The following is a 20,951-nucleotide window of genomic DNA, read 5'->3' as shown; positions in this document are numbered from 1 at the left end:
ATTACTCGCCATTTTCCTCATCCCAGTTGTGATGTTCGCCAGACCAGTAGCTCTGAGGCAGATGCATCAACGGCGGTGGTCCACTGGGCAGCGGGTAGGTATATGGGACGTTATATTGGTATGGGGCAGTTGGCAATGGCGGACAAGCAACGCCGGAGTTGATGTGGACGGGGATTTTGAACTCAAGGATGTTTCCCAAACCCGGGAAATCCATCTTGACCTTGAGGGTATACTGAAATGGTTTGTTAGATTGAACCACCCAAAGTCAACACGCGACCTACATGCCACTCGACGTGTTCGCCAGAAAAGCTGGGAGTTTCCGGTATCACCAGTGCGCCTTCAAAATGCACAGCTCGGTTCCAGATCCCTTTGCTCCCGTCAAGCTGCGTGAATGAGGGCTGGTCGAATGTTGTGCGGATGCTGGTGACAGCATTTTTATCGCCCAGTCCCCCGCGAAGCTGCAATTCCTCCTCGAAATGCTCTGACTTCCCATACGTCTGCATCCGGCCCTGACGCCTCAGCTTCACCTCGAGCTCCGAGTCGGCTGGTGTTTGTGGTGGCGCTGGGAAAAGCTTGGGGTTCTTGTCGAGGTCTTCCTGGTGGACAGGCTTGGTTTTGGTCCAGATGTGCAGGGCAAAGGGGACATTCACGCTCATCGGGAAAGAGGGAAGGTCAGGGAGAACGAGCTGGTCGATTCAGCGGCAAGAAAACAAACTGGAATAACGCTCACCTCCATCGTCGCCTCTGAGTGGTCACCAAACAAACCATGCCTGATCTCTTTCTTGATGGTTTGGGGCTTCCACGGCCCGTTCCAGCCTTGTTTTATTGCAGCGGTTGTATTCAATTCCCATGGCGAGGCAGCGGGCACGACAGAGAAGATCTTACGAACACGGCGGTTGGCGTGAAAGACGCCATGTCGCGAGCCAACGACTTCAATTGAATAGCTGACGGTCTAGCCGTCACATTAGCTTTCCAACGCGGCAGAGAAAGCTGAGACGCACAACGGTGTGATTGCTGTGCGAATAATGGAACGAGGGGGGCAAGTTTGGCGGAAGAGGGAGTTGGAAAGGGCATTGGATTACTGACGGTAAGCCTTGTGGCGCGCTGCTTTGGTCCCAGAGAACTTGGTCGAGTCGCACAAGCTAAAAGTCTTCAAGTGAGCCGAATATTACAAACGCGCATGCTCGGCAACGAACCTCGTGATTTTGGGTTCGATAATGAGTTGTGCTTTGCGCTTCTTGTCCTGGGGCATGAGTCCGTTCGGTGGTCCTCCTGGAGCCATGAGATTAAAACGTGACTTGGAGAGGTTACTCACGTTAATACTGAACCACGCAATTTAATCTTCACTTTCTCGATCTTGTCTTGCGCGGCTAAGCCCAAGTCAAGGTCGATATAGCCTTGCAGCGTTTCTCCTGCGACGCGCACGAAGTCAGGGAAATTGAGAACGATAGCTTGTGGATCTGGCATTGGGGAGCGGTCGGGAATGGGCGCTCAGTCGGCGGCATCGCTTTAAGTAGCAACATCACTGGGAAATTCTGTCACACACACCCGCGGCAGATCAACGTTGGTGGAACACCGAGGCTGATCGTTCGGAGTGAGAGCAGGGTAGCAACTTGAATTGAAACGCCAACTTGGAGTGTGGACTTGTACTCGGATACAGCTCCAGCCGACCACGTTGATAGGAAAGAACTTGTGAATTGCATCCTGAACGTGGAAGCAGAAATCGGTTGGAACGGCGCCCCGAACGTCGAGCGAGGCGCCCGGGAGGACTGTCAAGAGTCATATTTTCTTTCGACGAAACCGGAACAATCTTAGTAAGCGTGCCGTGGACATGTTTAGAAGAAGAACGGGTGAGCCGAACCATCCAAACAGAATTGAAAGCTTGAAGCGTTGGACGCAAAATTCAGCGAATACTTGATCATGCCAGTGGAAAAGATATTGTAGAGTTCGAAACAGGGAACCAAGGCCAATCACTGGCACTGCATTCCGTGTGAGTATCAAGTATTTAGCCCAGAATATGTGAAGTGGCCAAAGAATAGAGCCACGGGAAACGAGTTTCTGAAAAAAATTTCACAGTGGAGACCAAAATGGAGAGACGTGCATAGTTGGGCTTCGAACTTGAAGGAATCGTTCGTTGGAGAATATATCATGTTAAATCTCAAACCGGTCTCAGGCTCCCTATAGCACGTCGTCAGAGTATAAGATTACCAGTGGTAAAAGAGGGAGTTCGAGTAGGCAAGGCTTTTAGATGCGCGGTTGTTCAGAGATCTAGAGGGAAAATTGAGCTTCTGCTGTTACATGACGCGGACAACATGGTTCAACAAGTCGTAAGTCACATATGTGTTACGCTATCACGTGTAATGTGACACTACTTACCCTCTCTAAACACTACCACACTCGAACTTTGTTCAGTCAACACCATTCACCCGACTTGAGCCAGATAAACTGTACCGTTATCGCACTTCCACCGAATCCACTCATTATTATGGGCGGCTTGCAAGTTAACCGACTCGGGACTCGGAGTGCTTCCCGACATGAGCGCTATGAACACTGCATTATGCGCTTACATACTTGACACTGCCAGCCACTCGCACGGCCACGATTTCACGTATACGAAGATCATCAGGGGCTGAAAATCCTCAAATTCTGGCATTGACACGGTCAACACGGTGTCCACGGCAAAATATTCTCTACGCCTTCATTGGTTCACGGGCATACATGGGCTTGATTCCTTGATGTCGCTATAAAACGCCCTTTCAAATCCTCTAATTCTGCACTTCCACTTCCCCCATTCCAAGTTCGCTCCCTCTTTCCTGCCCGACTACAATGCACTTCAAATTCTCTTCGACCTTCTTCCTCGTCTCCTCGCTTGCCTCCACAGTACTCTCATGCCCCACTGCCACTGAGGGCAAATTTGGCTTCGCGAAGCCCAAGTCCACTGATCTTCGCGGTCCGTGCCCTGCATTGAATGCGTTCGTCACTTGCTCTATCCAAAGTCTCTCGATTGAAGTATTTGTAGTCTTGCGAATCACGGCTTCCTTCCTCGCGACGGCAGAAATGTCACTATCCGCCAAGTTCTCCAGGTGTCAAAAGGTATCTTTTTTGTTCCTGCATATGCATTCCTTTACTCAGTCCAACAACACAAAGATATCTACAACGTCGACTCCGCACTCCTCTTAGGTGTCGCCAAGTTGGGACTTCTTACGTCAAGCGAGCCTGACACGTTCACCCTTGACGACATCAAGTTGTGAGTATCATGTCCTTCGCATTTGCAACTAACTGAAGATGTATAGACATGGTACCATTGAGTTTGATGCTTCATTATCACGCGAGGACTTTGCCGTCGGCGACAACTCCAAATTCAACGAGTCGATCTATAGCACATATGCTAACTCTAACCCTGGTGTCTCTTTCTACAACGTGAACTCAACTGGCAAAGCAATGTTTGACCGTCTCGCTCTGCAAGAGGTCTGCATACCCCCTGTCACCTCCTTTGGTTATACTGAGATTCTCCTTCATAGAAAAAGAACCCCCAGATCACGAACACGGACAAGGAAATCGGATTCCGGTCGTTTACCGCAGCACTCCCTCTCGCTATCTTCGGCAATGTTACGACCGGTGTCGCGCCGAAGAAGTGAGTCCTTGGTCCTACACGACAATGGCCCCATACTGACATGCTGGAAGATTCGTGGACATCTGGTTCCGTGAAGAGCGCCTCCCTTTCGCTGAGGGCTGGGGCGTCCCCTCCTGCGCCATCGATACCAAATCGCTCCCACCTCTTATTGGCAGTGTTAAGACCGCGAGCCGCTGGACGTCGAGTGGTGGATGTCCCTATGTCAGGACTGGTGCCGGAGACGCCCCAACCTTGGACAGCAAGGCAATCTGCAAGCAACTCGACGGTTTGACGAAGGGGAAGTAGGAGGATTTCTTGTGACATATAGTGCTTAGTGTAAATAGTGCAGCTAATTTGCTTTATTCTTAGTTAGACCGCGAACTTGTTGGGCTGATTCAGCTTGGTCCAGAACTAAAGGCACTGAGGTTCAAGACTCGGATGGACGGAAAAAATTAGATTTCCTGCTGAGCCTAGCAGAAGTAAAGATGGAAGAACGTGGGATAGTCTGGCTGATGAACTTGAACTAGAAATGTGTCGAAGAGTTCGTCGGTGAAGCCGGACTGCGGTTGCGTCTTGATGAGGGTGAAGGGACTCGCGCATCGACCCAGCATATTGCCTCGTTCTAGAAGAGCATCAAGCGAAAACTCGTGGATGATTCTACATCACCAGCCTAAGCCACGGCCACTGAGCGGCACCGATGCCTTGTGCGCATTTACTGGCCCAGAGATTCAGAAGCCGTCAAGCTGAACCATGATTTGCCGAAAATGCTTGAGCTTGCCAACGTCGGGTTCCTGCTTGTTTGCTCCATAATTTGAAAACCATATCTCTGTCAGTCGTCGCGTGGCGTCTGGCGCGGTCCGAAGAGTGCTTTTCCCGTCCCAGTCCTCGAGGGGCAGGAACTAGCAGGAAACCACCAGTCCGAAGATATTACGCTGTATAACCCGGCGCGGGTCGGTGACCTGATTCGAATGTTAGCCTCATCATGGGCCGAGTAAGTACCAACATGACTGAAAACACCCCGAGCATCGAACGAGTGCAAAGGGAATATGTCAGCTTCTGGGTTTGTTGGTCCAGTCGACGTCACGGTGTGACACCATGTTCTTGTTCCAGAACAGAAAAGTTCGTGTACGACGAGACAGAGAGCGATCGTCCGAAATGGTCTCAGAGGTTGGTTTGGGGGCCCCATTATGTGGCACAAGCTTGTTAACTGAAGAATAAATTCCAGTTACTTGTCAATGAACTTGAAGATTAGGCACTGGCAACAGTTCCGCACAATGGCCGAATAACCTCGATACATTTAGCTCAAGCGCTCACGGACACGTGGATTTCGAGAAAGACTGACGCTGGAAGCCTCGTGTGCACTTGACCTGACACACCATGTACCACAGGGATTACAACTTCGTTGACGGGAGCGTCAAGTTCATTGTGTGTACTCTCTACCAGCCTCATACATACTCGCGCTGATGAACACAATTCACAGGCAGGGAACTCACTTTTCAAAGTTCACCGCTGGCTCTTCGAACGGGAGTCTCAGCTCTTCAGGCAGCTCTTTGCTCAACGCGGTGGCTCTCTCACTGCACCGTTCGTCCTATCCGATGTTAGAAGCGATGAGTTTGCGACCTTTCTTTGGGTGTTTTATAACCCGTTCGTGCCACAACGGGCCAACTCCTAGTATTTAACGATTTTCGCAGGAATTACTCGCAATGCCACACGAGCACCCAGAACTGGAAAACCATTCTGGCCCTGGCTCATCGCTGGGGTTTCGCAGAGGCAAAATCTCTGGCGCTCTGCAAACTGAAAGAAGCAGGAGAGGTCAAACTCGAAGATTTCGAACAGGATTTACCTCCGCCAAACACTTCTTTTGAAGATGTCGTCTTGTTCACCGGCTCTCCCATTGACACCATCCACAATTTCAGTACCATCCCGTATCCCGCCAATATCCAACGCCCTGACGCCCGGCTCAATTCAAACGCTAAGGATGGCAAGTTCATGTGTGTTTATCTGTTCAATAAGTTCTTCGTCGTATATAATGATATATTTCTAGCTACACCCGAGATTTTCTACTTCAATTTAGGCTAGTATGCAAGTACAAGCCCGATGACCTGGCCCGGGATCTTGACGCATTTGGTCTTGACCCCACCACATGTCCGGTCGTGCCAGTCGCTCGGCGGGATACTCGTCTCTCTTCATTTACAATTGTCGCTTCTGGAGGCAAGCGAACAAGAAGTAAACGCGAAAAGTACAAGTTAACCCCTCAAGCTCTCCCACCGAGCGAAAATGTCGCACCGCTATCAATCAGCGCCAACCGCTGGGATTGCCGTGCCTTTCACCAACTCGTCCCGAATTCCCCTGAAGCCGTGGCGCGGAAAGTGAGAAGTTGGCTCAACAAACTTACGAAGGAGAACTTGGACTCGATTTCGGGTCGAATCATCGCACAGATGACTGCATTGGAGGAGAATGGGCGGGCAATAGTCACGATCCAGGTCGTTCGACTGGTGTTTGAGGCCGCACAAGACGACGTGTTCCGCTCGGACCTCTATGCTGGTCTCTCCCGCAAGATAATTGAGCAGAGTAGCCTTAACGCCGGCGTAAAAGATGACAACGTCGACACCGCAGACGCAGACGACATCCAACCCATTGCCAGTGGTCAGCTTTTCCGCAAGCATCTATTGAATCGTTGTCAAGAATACTTTGAGCGCGGTTGGGCAGCACAGGGACCAGCACCAGGAATATCCGATTTCGACGCTTTTTACTCCGCACAAAGGGCAAAGCGTCAAGGTCTTGGTCTGATCAAGTTCATCGGCGAGTTATTTAAATTCAAGATGTTGACTGAGCGCATAATACACGAATGTGTTAAGAAGCTGCTCGGAAGCGTTGAAAATCCCGAGGAGGTTGAGAGCCTGTGCACGCTGCTTGTAACCGTGGGTTCGGCGCTTGACACAAAGAAGGCGCGGGCACATATGGACGTCTATTTCGCAAGAATGAAGGAGATGGCCAAGTCAGAGACACTAGGTGCACGTTTGCAGTTTATGTTACTGGTATGTTTCTTGCCTTGTTGTTTCGTGCGCATACCTCTGAATGATGACAGGATGTTATTGAGCTACGGGACCGAAAATGGGTAGCTCGAACATCACCGAAACTTGGAGATGATTGGATGAACATCGAGGGCCGTTGGAGTGGACGGACTGTCCGACCCCGGGCTCCACCGAAGGCTGGCGATCTTTCCGTGTTCGGCAAGTTGGCAGCGAGGCGCTGAGCTTTGCGTCGAGCAATGTGTCTGTTCATCATGATATATCAAGTACTACCGACAAACAACCGACTTTCGACTACCACCACTGGACTGCACTGTCTGGTCAGCGACATCCATTCCATGCCTTTTGTTGCACCAAAACCCGCTCCGAAACCAGCTCTCAGGCACCGCAACTTGAATGTGCTTATAGTTCGTGGTCCAGGATTTGTTGTACGAGTAGTATATAAATGCAGTAGAATGACTAAAAATGTCACGACGGCATCCTACGGAGGAATGCATACAAGCATTACGACGCTGACTGAATTCACGGACAGACCATCTCACCAAGACGGCCCAGGATGGCTCCGGGCCGTCGCTCGGCCCAGTGCGCCGGATCTGCCCGAGACAGGACGATGACTCGGCAGTAGGCTCCTAGCGACTAAATCGACCCAGCCCCTTGCTTATTGCTTCTATGACCTCTGCTCCATGTCCTATATATGACGGCGACACCTCCGCTTGGAGTTCAACAAGCGACAGCGTTCCCGCCCCCCAGGCTCTGGTGGGCCATCGCTCCACCCACCCGGCGCACTCGAGTAGCCAGACAACCAGTTGTGGTCCTAACCACTACATCTTTTAGGAGTTACTTAGTGTAAGTGCGATAAAAGTTATCTGGAAACATCACGGTCACATTAGGTCACATGCTCACTTTTTTCATTTATGCACTCAACTTCCAGCAGACTACTAATGACTGGTACCATCCCCCTCATTAGAGCTCGTTTTCACTACTTACCCACCACGCTCAGGCTCCCATAATGACCCATAATTTCAACGGCGCCTGTATCAATGGCCAAAGTTAGCTCAAGCGCCTGCGGACACGTGAACGGGACTGGCGCCAGCGTCCTCGTGTGGACATCCTACGGCACCTTAACAGAGCATGTACCACAAGGACTACAACTTTATTGACGGCAGCGTCAAGTTCGTTGTGCGTGCTCTACCAGCCTCTGACATGCTCGCTCTGATGAACACCTCCAGGTGGAAAACACAATCTTCAAGGTTCACCGTTTCTTCTTCGAACGGGAGTCTCAGTTTTTTCGGCACCTCCTTGCTGGACGTGGCTCTCTCACCGCGCCGTTTGTCCTTCCCGATGTCAAGAGCGACGAGTTTGCGGCCTTTCTTTGGGTGTTCTATAACCCGTCCGTCCCATAGCGCCTTTGGCCGAACGACTGGAAACTAAGTTCTTGTCAGAAACTACCTGCAATATAACACAAGCACCGAGAACTGGCGAGCTATTCTCTCCCTAGCCAGTCTTTGGGACTTCACAGAAGTCAAGGCTCTGGCTCTCCACAAATTGAAAAAAGGCGAAATGGGCATATGGGACGCCGGCTTAACTCCGCCAGACCAGCATACCGAAGCGACAACCTTCGAAGTCAAACCCATCAATAACAACAACAAGGACTCTGAAGGAGCTGCTTTCGAGTCAACTAAAGATGTTAGCAGCACTCTCAAGACCAACATTTCTTCCACTCTCCCTTCTGCCCTCGCCACTGCTCGCTTCATCAAAGATCTCAACTGCATCACCTATCCCGAAAATGTTCAGAGCCCCAGGGCTGAACTCAATGTCAGTGCTAAGGATGGCAAGTTCCGGTATGTCTTTTTGTCGTTGAGTATTATCTTCCGTGACATGCCTCTAAGATACGATTGCGCTTTCCTCCTTCAATTCATGCCGATCTGCAAAGAGAAGCCCGACAACCTTCCTCCACTTGACGCTATTGGTATTGGCCCAGCTGACCAAGCAGCTATGACGAGAACATCGTCAAGAGGAGGCACTCACCGACCCGGCCGGACATCATCAATGTCTGGTCCCTCTGGTGGAAACACGACGCCGGGATTCCCATTCCCTGGCAAGGGTCCAGCGCCGTTTGGTGGCAGCATGGGTCATTTCCGAGGCGCGGGTACAAAGCTCACGAGCGAAGAACGATTCGCTCTCGCCAACGGAAATCGTGCAACCAGTGTCTCTGGTCTTGGTCAATTCCGTCCTGCGCAAATGCAACGGACCGCAAGTCAGCCTGGAGTGGGTTCTGCTCTTGGAAGCAAGCGGACACGGAGTAAGCGGGGTGAAACTCGCGACAAACACAACTCCACACAAGCACTCACACCATTAGCGGGTATCGAGAACGCTAGCAATAAGTGTCAACCGATGGGATCGTCGTGCTCTCAACCAGATTGATGTGGATTCCCCAGAAGCCGTCGACCATAAAGTCAAGAGTTTACTCAACAAACTGGCGACGGAGAAGTTTGATTCGCTTTCGGACCAAATCATTCAGTGGGCGAACAAGTCGGAGAAGGAGAAGGACGGAAGGACACTCATCCAAGTCATTCGACTGTTGTTTGAAAAGGCGAGCGATGAGGCCATTTGGTCAGAGATGTATGCTCGTCTTTGCCGCAAGATGATGGAACAAATCAGCCCCAAGGTTCAGGATGACGGTATCAAGAATGCCGAGGGCAAGCCCATCGCTGGTGGTCAACTATTCCGGAAGTATCTCTTGAACCGTTGTCAAGAAGACTTAGAGCGTGTTTGGGTGGCAAAGGAGGCAACTGCTGCTGCCGCTACTCTTAAGGCGACAGAGGACAAGGCAAGGCTGCTGCTCAAGAGAAGAAAAACGAGGAGGGTGGAAATGGCGACTCAAAAAAAGACTCAGTACTCTATGCAGATGAGTACTACGCTGCGCAAAAGGCAAAGCGTCAGGGTCTCGGTCTGATCAAGTTCATCGGCGAGTTGTTCAAGCTCCAGATGTTGACTGAGCGCATCATGCACGAGTGCGTGAAGAAGCTGCTCGGCAACGTCGAAAATCCTGAAGAAGAGGAGATTGAAAGTCTTTGCAAGCTCATCTCCACTGTTGGTTCATTGCTCGATACGCAGAAGGCGCGAGCACATATGGACGTTTACTTCTCGAGGATGAAGGAGCTCGCCAAGTCAAAGAGCGTCAGTTCGCGTATGCAGTTCATGTTACAGGTTTGTTTGTTTTCTTGTGTTTTCTTTTGGAGTCTCAGAATGCAACAGGACGTCATTGAACTGCGAGATCGCAAATGGGCTGCCCGATCAACACAAATGGCAGCGCCGACTACAATCCAAGGGGTCCACGAGGCCGTGAGTACACATATTTAGTTTTTTCCGACATATTCTAATTTTTTCCTCTAGGCGGCTAAAGAAGCAGCCAAGGCTGAGACATACCAACGGACAATCAGCATGTCTCGTGGTGGTTTACGGTGTAGTGCAGAACGAGGCGACTTCCAAGGGCCATGGCATGACAGTTGGACCAATGTTCAAAGCAGTGGCAGTGGACCGCGGCCGCCACCCAAGGCTGGTGACCTTTCGCAAATCGGCAAGATGGGCAGCAGCAGCAAGGCCTGTTTACCTGGCCCGAGTAGCGTGTTCTCTGGGAGGAAGGATGGCAGGCGTGAATCGCTGTCGAGGACCAGTTCTAACTCCAACATGTCGAGTAGCAACATGTTCTCGATGCTCAGCCAAACCGAATCCTCTCCAGAGTCGAAGGGTCAGTCTTTTTTCTATCTTTGATGCGATCAATCTAATCGATCATCTGATCTAGCACCTGAACCAACCCAACGCAAACGTCTCATTCCGGCACCTCGTTCGAAACCAACGGAGGAATCAGCGGCGACTCCTGCTGGGTCAGACGAGAGCGAATCTGAGTCGGAGGGCGAGGTAGCGGCAGAGATGTCAGACGAAGCTGCTGACAGGAAAGTTGCTGAAGACTCGAAAGAGTTCTTTGCCATTCGGAATCTGGACGAGGCGGAAGCGTATTTCTCTGCTCTTCCGCCAGCGCATCACCCTCGGTTGGTGGAAAAACTGGCTGGATCGGCGCTGGAGGCCAAGGAATCGGACGCACAACTGGTGGCAGATCTGTTTGGGCGGGTATCCAGCAAGGAGCTATGTTCGGCCGAAGCATTTGAAGAAGGCCTTGCTCCTTTGGCCGAGATTCTCGAAGACATTGCTATCGACGCGCCTAAAGCACCCAACTACTTCGCCCTAATCATGAAACTGGTGACGTTTGACGACGAAAGGCAGAAGAGGGTTGCAGAGAAGACTGGCGATGTCGACAAGCTTCTTGCACACTCATCGCTGCTTCATAGACTGCATTGATTGTTTTCTTTACTTGATCTACTTGCGCATTGCTGATCGTTATTTCTTGACTGAGATGGTTTACCACACAGTATTTCCCTTCTGCGTCCATTCTTTTTCTTATCTCATTACACTCCGCCGACATATCCAATTTTTCGTTTGTGTGACTTCGAAGTCACACCTGTCACATTTGATGTTGCCCCCCCTCTCCGAAATCGAGCTTGACCACGAAGGCAAAGACCTCTGGGAGTTCATTCTGCGAGCCGAAGCTTACGCCGAAGCGGATGCATTCTCCACTGGATCCAAATTCAAGGACAAGCTCATCGGCGTCCGTGTTATAGGCTATTTTCTTGTCGATTTCTTCAGCCACACTCACTTTACGTACGGCACCCATCCATATAAGCGCCTCATTGCAGAAATCACCTCTTGTCGGTGCAAAGATTCCGCCTTGGAGGACCTCTGTAACCTTGGTCTGCTCTATCGCAACCACCTCCTTCGTATCTGTGCGCGACCAAATTAAACCCCTCTATCGAAACTACCATTCAGCCTTGACAGTCCATTCGGATGCCCGTCCAGTCTACAACGACCCCAATTCCCCCAGTCTGCCCTCGTTTGAATTGAAACGACAGAGGATTCTTGCTTTGCAAACGTCAACAAAGGATTCGGATGTCCGCGACCGAGTGAGTCGTCTGCTGCTGTGCGACTATCCAGTAAAACATTAACGAGGCCCTGCTGCGCGATGGATTCCGGTGCAAGTTGACAGGATGCTATGATATTGTCGCCACTGTGACTTATCCCGAACTCGAGGCCCGCAGGCTTACCGATAACGAGGGCGCCGGTGTTGTTCAGTGCGCACACATTTTCTCACAATCCAGCGACAACCAGGCTGGTTCAATGCATTAATTCAGTCCTGCTGAAACTAAAACCTTTTCAGGAGGCGTATAGTGCCAGTGCTGACGCGATTCTTGAACTGTTCTGTGTTGGACATGAACAGTGGGTTGGAACCAGACTCGGAGTCCATCGGGATGCGAACCTCCTGTGCATGGACGGGAATCTCTATAGCCTCTTCAATGAAATGCTTGTGTGGCTGGAGGAAGTTAACGACCAGGCAAGAACCTCTTTACCACCAGTCTAAACAGTCTCATTCCAAGTAGCCCCACACTTACAACATCGTATCAAGTCTGCCCAACTTCTCTTCCTTCCGAAGCGTGCAACAACACCGCGTCACGTTCACCGTTGATCCAACTTTGGTCGACACGTGCAAAGAGCTGAATCAGGCCGTTCCCGAGTTGCCCTCTCCGGTCCTGTTAGCGATACGGGCAGCTTGCTGTCGTGTTGCTAACCTATCTGGAGCTCTCGAGCAGCACGACATCGTCTTACGCGAGCTGGCTCGCACTCAGACTCTTGCGCCGGACGGAGATCATGGTTCCGCGGAATTGTTGCGTATGCGTTTGGGTTCATCATTGGCTCATTAGATGTTACTTCATTACGTGCGCTTTGCCTTGTTCACAACATCCCCAAGTTCCTTGTTCTTCCTCCTTCACGAACCTACAGCGCCAGCCTGAGTGTTATTCAAGCTGACACCCACACAAGACACCCACCAATTGATATTTGACATTGAAGAACTGCATCAGTCGGTTGAGGTTTCGTTCGCGTGACGCTGAGCACTCGGACAGCTCGTATTCCCTCATAAGCTCCTGCGAGGTCGATACTAGAGCCCCTCTTCAGCCCAGGCCGCTTCGTTGCCTCGACTCACCGTCCATTTCAAACAGCTCTTTCAGCGTCGATGGAAACTTGTCTGCGACCGTTCCGTCCATCTTGTAGATCGGCTGCAGCGGTGCTGACTCGCCATCGCGAAGCATCGCATTTGCCCGCCGGTTCTCGCTGCATTAAAGCAGGATAAAAAATGATGTCTGTCAGCCATGAAAACGCACGAATTGCGGAGATCCCTCTGGACCTCCTCCAACCATTCCTCTTGCCGCGCAACCTCGACTTGCAGCTCCTCGGGCATGTGCACTTTCAACAGCTCTGCCACCTGGGCGGCCACTAACACGTCTACTTGGCGTGCAATGTCTGCTTCAGCGCCGCTCTTCATGTGCTCGATGACTTCGCACCTTTCCTAGTATCACTACCAACGCCGTCAGCAAAAGAACAGAACCGGGACACGCCGCAAGCACATGGATGCCCTCGCGTTGTCGCTGGTCCTGCTCTTGCAACTGCGCTCGCAGGCTAACAAGTGTTCAAGTCAACAGCAGTTTCGATGTCCCTCGCTATCTGCGGCTCTCCACCGAGCGCGGTCTAACAGGTCGAAGATTTCAATGCCGCGCAGCCTATTCGCATTCCCATAAGTGATGTAGACTACTACATTCTCGTGGTACCCCAACGCGTAAGTCCATCGTAACAAAACTGTAAAGTAGTTAGCATGAATAACGACACGCGATTGCCTGAAAACTCACCTTCGAGACATCTAACTCATCTCCAAACGCCTACTTTTCGCCCCCCACGCTCCTCGATTACTTCATTCTCGCGTCCACGTCGTCGCACAACAAGGAGGTGATACTGCAAGTCAATCAGATATTGAACTCGCCAACATTGAGACGACTTACGCATCGTTGTTCTTCTCGACTTCGCAGGCGCGTCCAACACACCTCGTCCGCAAATAGGTCTGAATCAAGGTATACAAATGCAGCATTAAAACAGGAACGGAAAACTTGCCTTGGACAATGGCGCCGACCTTTCCGCGCCAAAACGCGCAAAACTCAACGATATAGTTGATTGAAATCCACAACTATAAAGTTATTGGGATTCAATAACAAGACGGCCCGAAAACTCACCTTGACGTTCTGAGCAATTGCGCCTCCATCACAGACAACTCCGACGCGTCGAAAATCAAGTCGGAGCAGACTAGCAAACACAGTCAGCATCCACAACAAGTAGTAACAAACACACACTTTTAAAAGCACCATACTCGCATCGCAACTCCGACGAAATCAGACTAGCAAACACAGTCAGCATCCACAACAAGTCGCAACAAACACACACGCACACTTTTGAAAGCTCCATACTCGATCGCTGTTCGCTGCTGTCAAGTCCTCTCGACCGCTTTCAGCTCAATGGCAAAAAGGTCTGAACCGAAGTAAATAAGTGCAATAGTAAGACAAAAACTAAAAGCTTACGTTGTATTGCGGCACCGACCATTCCAAAACCCATTGCCCAGGCTCCCAATGTTGTCTTGCGTTGAGCAGTCGTTCCATATCTGTCGAGCTCTTTAGATTACAGACTCCGATAGCGAATAATTTACTCACTTCCGCAATGTGCGGCACCTCTCGCGCGTTCCCCGCCGCGCTTTCAATCGATGTTGGTATTGGCGGTGCGACTCTCCGCCTGATGCGCCTAACGGCGCATTGAGACGACTTCGTTCCCATCGCCAACGTGTCGAAAATCAAGTCCTTGAAGACTACCAAACACAGTCAGCATCCACAACAAGTAGTAACAAACACACACTTTTAAAAGCACCATACTCGCATCGCTGTTCGCTGAGTCCTCTCAACCGTGCTTTACAGCGAGTGAGCTCAATGGCGAACAGGTCTGAACGGAAGTAAACAAGTGCAATAGGAAGACAGGAACTAAAAGCTTACCTTGTATTGCAGCGCCGACCATTCCAAAACCCGTTGCCCATGCTCCCAAACAAGCCCAATGTTCTCTTGCGCGTTGAGCAGTGGCTCGCGTTCCATATCTGTTGAGCTGTTTAGATTACAGGCTCCAGCAGATAACGAATAACTCACTCACTTCCACAATGTGATGCGCCTGACGGGCGCATTTCTCGCACGCTCCCCCCGCAACTCTCAGCCTGATGCGCCTAACGGCGCATTGCTCGCGTTCGCAAACGATGGCCACCAGGGGATGGAGTATGTTGATGCGAGTGCGTGACCTCTGAGTCCAGCGCGTTATTCACGCCTCCGGCGGCAAAATCCTGCGTAAAAATGAGTTCTCAGACGCAAAAAATGAGCGTGAAAGTGCTTACGTAAGCACCGTTACTCGAGCGAATTCACCGTCGTTTCCACCCATTTGAGCGTGTCTGCCACGGGAAATGAGCCCTGAATCGCAACAGAATCAAGGTAAATACTGACCACTTACTAGTCACAACGTGAGGCGCCATCCTCGCGCTCGCGCTCCCGTTTGCAATCGATGTTGGTGTTGGCGGCGCGACTCTCAGGATGATGCGCCGCATGCCTCGCGTTCGCAAGCGACGGAGGCCACCAGAGGACAAGATATGTTGATGCGAGTGCGTGACTTTCAAGTCCAGGGCGTTATTTATGCCTCCGGCGGCAAAATCCTGCAAAAAAGTGAGGTTTAAAACGGAAAAAAAAGTGTCCCAGAAAGCGCTTACGTAAGCGTAGTGATACAAGCAAATTCACCGTCCTTTTCGCGCATTTGGGGCTATCTGCCACGGGAAATGAGCTAGAATCGCAACATAATCAAGGCAGAGACTGACCTTGTTGGCTTGGCAGAAGGCTTTCGAGGCCTATGGTGGAGGGCGGGTTCGTTCAGTAAAGGCTCGTGTGCTGCCTTGATGAAGGAATTGGAGCAAGACTGCGTTGAGCTTTTCAATAAAGTCGTTTATAGCATGAACGAGCAACGCACCTTATGGCAGCAGCGGCTATGAGTCCCCAACCAGCCTTCACTCCCTCTAATTGGAACGTGGTGGTGGTGGTAGTGAAGGATGCTGGAAGAAGGTAAGCACACTCCGCCGTTGTCAATATGGTTTAGCCACGTACCTCGGAGCCAAAAAGAAAACCGCTACTCGTTGCTCTACAGCCCTATTCCCACCCGTGCCCATCGACAGCGTTGCCCAGGTTGAAGTCGAAGAACGCGCTGCAGAAGACTTGAGTCAACAAAACAGAGAGGGCATAACTTGAAATCCGCACCTCTCGCTTCAAAAGACCTGATTCGCGAGTGCTGAGCTGCAGAACGGTCAGCAAGCAGGTGTGAGTGTATAGCCGGAAGACGGACTGTGTGTCGGAAGCCAAAGGAAAGACTGTCATGGTCGAAAGACAAGTCACGAATTTTGTGTGACGGCACGCGATAATCTTGACTTTGACTTCCTCCTTGACGCCCCAGCTATATCTGGCAAGCCGGCAAGCACTCAGGCGCTGTCTCAAGCTCTCACGGCCACTCAGTGCCGTCCTCAACTAAGTCTACAGCTACGACAGCAAAAATCCCGCTTCTTATGTGTCGATTCAAGCCGGAGACGATGTGAGTCTTGCGGTAGCTTGAAATAGGTGAGTTTTAGGCGAATTATAGCGGACCAATATGCTCACTTATCCCCCAAACGGACTGGACTCCCGGCAACGATGGCCTTTTGTGAAACTCGGCCCGCAATTGCGCCAGGGTCAAATGCCGAAAACAGAAGGGAAACGCCGACCACCACTACGACAGCGGTCTTCCAACGGCGACAACTCGCTAGCCGCTAGAGGCGGGGACAACGACCAGCAAGGTCTTCTCGAGGAGTCATTGGCGCGAAAATGCATGACAACAGCGACAACTCACGACCATCTCCCCCCATTCATTCACCACGACCGCCAACCCAACGGCTATTCCTAACAAACGGGGGCAACGACTAAAGCGTGTTGCTACTGAGTTGACGCCATTGAACTCGTCGTTGGAAAGCCATGCAAGTAACTTGCACGTCAGGTCAGTCCAGACCGTCAATGTAGAGAACGACAACTTACTCGTTCTGAAGGGCACGAACAACGGCTTTAACCTCTTTGGCAACAACGATGGCAGTGGCTCTGCCTCGCCCGCCGTCGTTTACGACCGCTAAGATTCAAGTTAGCACAAGAACACTAGGCGGATAGCGGCAAGACAGTCAATCCTCAACGCCGTCGGGCCAGTAACGAACTCGCGACCGTCAACCGCCTACTGCCCGATTCCAATTAAATTTGTGCTGACTTCGGGGCGGGAGCGGGCTAGTGGTGAATGGATGGGGGGTGATGATGAAGATGGCGGAGTCCTTCCTAGCGACAACGCCTGCGTTTCGAGAATGGGGGAGGGAATAATGGTTGGGGAAGCACTCTGCGAGTCAGGTCAGTCCAGGCCGTCAATGTGGATAGCGACAACTTACTCGTTGTGAACGACATGAACCTCTTTGGCAACAACGATGGCCCCGCCCGCCGTCGTCTACGACCACCAACACCTACTAAGATTCAAGTTAGCAAAAGAACACTCGGCGAATAGCGGCAAGACACACCGTCAAAGCCAAACCCCGAATACGGCCATCTACCTCGCCTCGTGAATCATTCCGGCGCGCTCAAGTAGGCGAACGCAGCAGACACATCGACCTGCTTGATGACCAGTAAAGGCCCGCCTCGGCCGTATTGATGCGTGCTGTTTCATCCAGGTGAGTGATGCAAAAAATTGAAGTCAAGTCAAACTCACCGAGAACTGACGAAGGCAATCAATCTCCAACTTGTTGGCCACCATTGCCGTGATGAGCTTGGACATCGGGACGGGACTGGCGGGTAGAAAATCGGGTGGGGCTGCGACAGTGGAGGGAGTGCGGATGGGCGGGGCTGCGACAGTGGGAGGGAGTGCGCGGACATCGGGACGGGACTGGCGGGTAGAGAATGAGGTGGGGTTGCGACAGTGGGAGGGAGTACGCCGTCGATGTCGACGACAAACTCGAGAAGGAGGAAGATGTGAGAGGAGAGAGAGAGGGAATGATGGTAAAAGGTGAAATCGGTGAGCCTTTTATATCCTCAGGCTTCGGAGCGCCCACTAAGCGAGTGACAGTAGCGGTGGATACCGCTTGACAGATGTTCTTAGGGCGGGATTCGAGTCAAGTTGGAAGATGTAAATTGTGTGGGAATGATATCGGAGCGGCAGTTCAAGACTTATAACACTAGATTCTACTGTCCCTGTGCCTATATTACTGTACTGGATGAAATTAGACTGGTTCCAGCCTCCACAAGTCCTATAATACACGTTATATGTTAAAACTGAGTTTCCGGAAACCACAAGAAATGGAGCATTGGCGAGGCTCGGAACGCCCATGGATAAAGACCTGACAGCTAGAAGACATGTGCTATGATGCTTCTGGCGCTTTGCTAAGCGCAGGGCCAGATTGCCGTTGAAACGGCAGATCAAACTAGAACATATCAACATATCAAGCACTTGCCTTGGTCTGTGAGGAAATCGGAGAGCCAAGGCAGATACGCGCTTACGTAATCAACATTTCTGTGAAGTTTCAAGGTAATCGGCGAAAAGTAGCATGCGTAGATGGCAGAAAACTGAAATTTGTGGTCCAGAGAATATACACATTTTTGATGTTATATATCGCGGGAGAACGCGTCGCTACTGGACTCAAGTGTTTACTTAATACATTTCCTCAAATTTTCCAAGCATTTGGAGCATTTCTGAGGCCGCACGTCGCGAAATACTGCGCGAATTTCCTTTTTGGTCGAGTGGTGTTGGGTCACGTGACCTCATGTTCAACAGCAATTTTGCGCGTGAATGTGCAACAAAGCCCTTTAGAATGGTCAGACTAAGACAATTTCTCTTCTGATGGGAACTATGGAAAAAGAAGTAAAAGACTGTGGGGAACGGGAAAACAGCAGCGCGCCAGCACTGCAGCATAACCACTGCTCCATTGTTCGTTTCTCCTTGCTCTTCACAGCATCATATCTGCACTAGGCCCCGTCGGCAAAATGCCAAATTTCAGTTCGCCGCTCCAGATTTGCATGTGTGCGCGGGCTTGGGTCGCCGCACCCATTCTCATTCGTCGCGCCCAAACGTACATGACGCGCCGGAGTCGGATCTCCGCTCATAGTTTGGTATCACAACGGCATTTGCTTGCCGATATCAAATTTGATGGTTTGGTGCTGGAGCTTGGGAAAGCTCCAAAAGCGGCCCAGAAGGACTGGTTTGTGTACTGGCCAGTCAAGTTTTCTGTTGTTATATAGTCCTCCATGCGCTGCAAAATTTTTGCGTGAAGACGGCATTGATGTTGATCGGAACTGTTGTGTGACACGCTTCCGTTTTCCCGTCATGTTGTCAAAATAAACTGGTCTGCCAGTTCCCCGCGACTTACGAGAAGTCTTGGCAACACTCTGCTCGACCTCAACACAGTCAAATTCAAGGTTCATCTGGCAACTCTGTGGCGGCAGCACCAGCCTTGGGTTCAATATCTTATGGTAAATATTACCGTTGTTTCTTGTGCGGTGGTTCAAGCCTTGAGATCGTAAGGTACGTTATGGAATATGTAATTCTGTGACTTGGAATCGGCGCGTGAAGGTCAAGTCACGCTGTCTACTCTTTTCTCTGTTTACCACCACCTCGACTGGTTAGTTTGTTTTCCTCGTGAGTCGTGCCAGGTTCAACAAGCTCATCCTTCCTCCAGTGTTCACTTTGAACCCAACGACTGCCATGGGTTCCGCGGCTAGCTCGTCCCGACAGGACGCGCAACGCGCTCGACAACTTGTGTAAGAGTATTGCCAACGCTGCTAAAAAACTTGTGCTGACTCCTTATACAGCCCCGACGTGTCATACGGCGCATTCACTCTGCACCACTATCAATGAAAATTGCGCAATGCCTCTGTTTGTGGCTCAACGCTGGCAGGTACGGCTTGTCTGTGCCCGTTTCGCCTGGGCTTTTGCTCATTTCCTCTCCAGGTTGAAGACATTCAGCATTGTCCAACTTGTCTCGTCGTCCGCCGCCCGCACGGCGTCCATCGTCTCCCGTCTCCCCCCTGCGATTGCCGCTTTGCTGGCCACGCTCGGCGACCCTCCGCCTTGGGTTACATCAAACCTGACCGCGTCAATCATATCGGAAGGTAAGCCCCCAGACATTAAACCTAATTTTTTGTGCTGAGTCGTTTTCCAGATCTTACACTGTTCTAGCCCCTTCCGCACCAGAGTCTCTCGCACACCAAATTCCATGTTTCGGCGGTCGATTGACGCGCGTGGCTAGCTTGCAACTATGGCCCACATTATACCTCAGGCTCTTTCGCCGTTGACATGCAGTCTCCATCCCATCTTCTGTCCTCCCGGGGCCACAACTCGCGTTCACTTTGTTTCTCGAAACGATCACGGACGCAATTTCACGTTCAACATTAACATCCACACCGATGCCCTTCACTCCCGCCACCATATTCTTTCCCCTGCCATCTCGACAGTCCAGCATGATCTCGGACTAGCAACAACTGCGCGATGCTCGTCCAGTCCCCATCCCTTCGCCAACTCCATCCGGCTCCCAATGCCTGGCGTCCATGAGTATTTCCAGGCTCAACTTGAACTCACTCCGCATCCATGCGGCATGCCGGTGCTGGCGGGCGAGCGCAATAGCCATTCGCCTACCTCAATCGAGATTTACCCGGCCCGGGCCAGTCTCTCTGTTTCGCGAGCGCCGAGCCGCATCCCGAGAGATTGCTGCGACTGCAGAGGCTCTCTCAACACGGGACGACTCGGTCACCTTCCACCACTCCTGCTCAAACGACAACACACTCGCCAACCATTCTCACTCGATCGCCTCAGGCTTCTTTCCCGGTGAAGGCAACGACTCACGCCAAACGATGCCGTCCACCTGCAACGAAGCCACTCACCATCACGGTGGTCACCTTCCCCGTTTATCATGACTCCGACAAGCGCGCGATGTCAGCCATCCTGGCCGGACGTGGCATGGCACTCACCGGCGTTGTCTTGTCGGGCTATTTCCCCCCCCCAACGTATTTGCCTGCGAACCCGAGCTCTCGGAAGCACCGCTGGACTGTGCGTGTGATGGAGTGCTCGTCGGCTGGGAACAAACTTGAAGTCATGACCGAGCACATGTCGGGCTGGCCATTGACAACGATATGCCGTCCGCCGACTTAGTCTCCCGCGGTGACCCCCAACTGTGCATTATCTCCACAACCTATGCTACGCCTCGGGTTTGATGTCTTGGCCTGGCCTTGGCGTCGGCGCCGTTGCAACCC

General features: G+C 51.5%; 6 protein-coding genes across 6 annotated transcripts; 4 read left to right on the top strand and 2 right to left on the bottom strand.

Annotated features, from left to right (window-relative positions):
* Position 1: 1 nt before the first annotated feature.
* MIND_00017500 (Arrestin-N domain-containing protein) lies at positions 2–1,467 on the bottom strand (the record flags this gene model as incomplete). Its single annotated transcript, XM_037357146.1, has 6 exons — positions 2–232; positions 282–686; positions 731–952; positions 1,002–1,142; positions 1,197–1,272; positions 1,316–1,467. The coding sequence occupies 6 exons, from the start codon at positions 1,465–1,467 to the stop codon at positions 2–4; spliced, it is 1,227 nt and encodes a 408-aa protein (XP_037225056.1).
* A 1,359-nt stretch (positions 1,468–2,826) lies between these two features.
* Positions 2,827–3,919, top strand: MIND_00017400 (HEME-HALOPEROXIDASE domain-containing protein; the record flags this gene model as incomplete). The annotated part of the gene is made up of 5 exons (XM_037357145.1): positions 2,827–2,972; positions 3,020–3,247; positions 3,294–3,468; positions 3,522–3,634; positions 3,685–3,919. The coding sequence occupies 5 exons, from the start codon at positions 2,827–2,829 to the stop codon at positions 3,917–3,919; spliced, it is 897 nt and encodes a 298-aa protein (XP_037225055.1).
* Positions 3,920–4,990: 1,071 nt separating this feature from the next.
* MIND_00017300 (ARM repeat-containing protein) lies at positions 4,991–6,869 on the top strand (the record flags this gene model as incomplete). Its single annotated transcript, XM_037357144.1, has 5 exons — positions 4,991–5,038; positions 5,094–5,257; positions 5,305–5,604; positions 5,658–6,651; positions 6,702–6,869. 5 exons carry the CDS (start codon positions 4,991–4,993, stop codon positions 6,867–6,869), a joined length of 1,674 nt encoding a protein of 557 aa, XP_037225054.1.
* Positions 6,870–7,776: 907 nt separating this feature from the next.
* MIND_00017200 (MI domain-containing protein) lies at positions 7,777–11,004 on the top strand (the record flags this gene model as incomplete). The annotated part of the gene is made up of 9 exons (XM_037357143.1): positions 7,777–7,824; positions 7,875–8,035; positions 8,088–8,486; positions 8,535–9,007; positions 9,084–9,413; positions 9,461–9,855; positions 9,904–9,990; positions 10,042–10,396; positions 10,451–11,004. The coding sequence occupies 9 exons, from the start codon at positions 7,777–7,779 to the stop codon at positions 11,002–11,004; spliced, it is 2,802 nt and encodes a 933-aa protein (XP_037225053.1).
* Positions 11,005–11,176: 172 nt separating this feature from the next.
* On the top strand, positions 11,177–12,458 carry MIND_00017100 (uncharacterized protein; the record flags this gene model as incomplete). The annotated part of the gene is made up of 4 exons (XM_037357142.1): positions 11,177–11,486; positions 11,539–11,663; positions 11,710–11,868; positions 11,918–12,118. 4 exons carry the CDS (start codon positions 11,177–11,179, stop codon positions 12,116–12,118), a joined length of 795 nt encoding a protein of 264 aa, XP_037225052.1.
* A 65-nt stretch (positions 12,459–12,523) lies between these two features.
* Positions 12,524–13,078, bottom strand: MIND_00017000 (ATP-binding cassette transporter; the record flags this gene model as incomplete). The annotated part of the gene is made up of 4 exons (XM_037357141.1): positions 12,524–12,544; positions 12,585–12,694; positions 12,740–12,867; positions 12,918–13,078. The coding sequence occupies 4 exons, from the start codon at positions 13,076–13,078 to the stop codon at positions 12,524–12,526; spliced, it is 420 nt and encodes a 139-aa protein (XP_037225051.1).
* Between the last annotated feature and the right edge of the window lie 7,873 nt (positions 13,079–20,951).

This window comes from Mycena indigotica (assembly GCF_014461135.1).
Source record: "Mycena indigotica strain 171206Taipei chromosome Unknown Mind.scaff0001, whole genome shotgun sequence".
NCBI classification, from domain to species: Eukaryota; Fungi; Basidiomycota; class Agaricomycetes; order Agaricales; family Mycenaceae; genus Mycena; species Mycena indigotica.
Note: the sequence above shows the minus strand (reverse complement) of the source record. Positions and strands in the feature narration are given on the sequence as shown.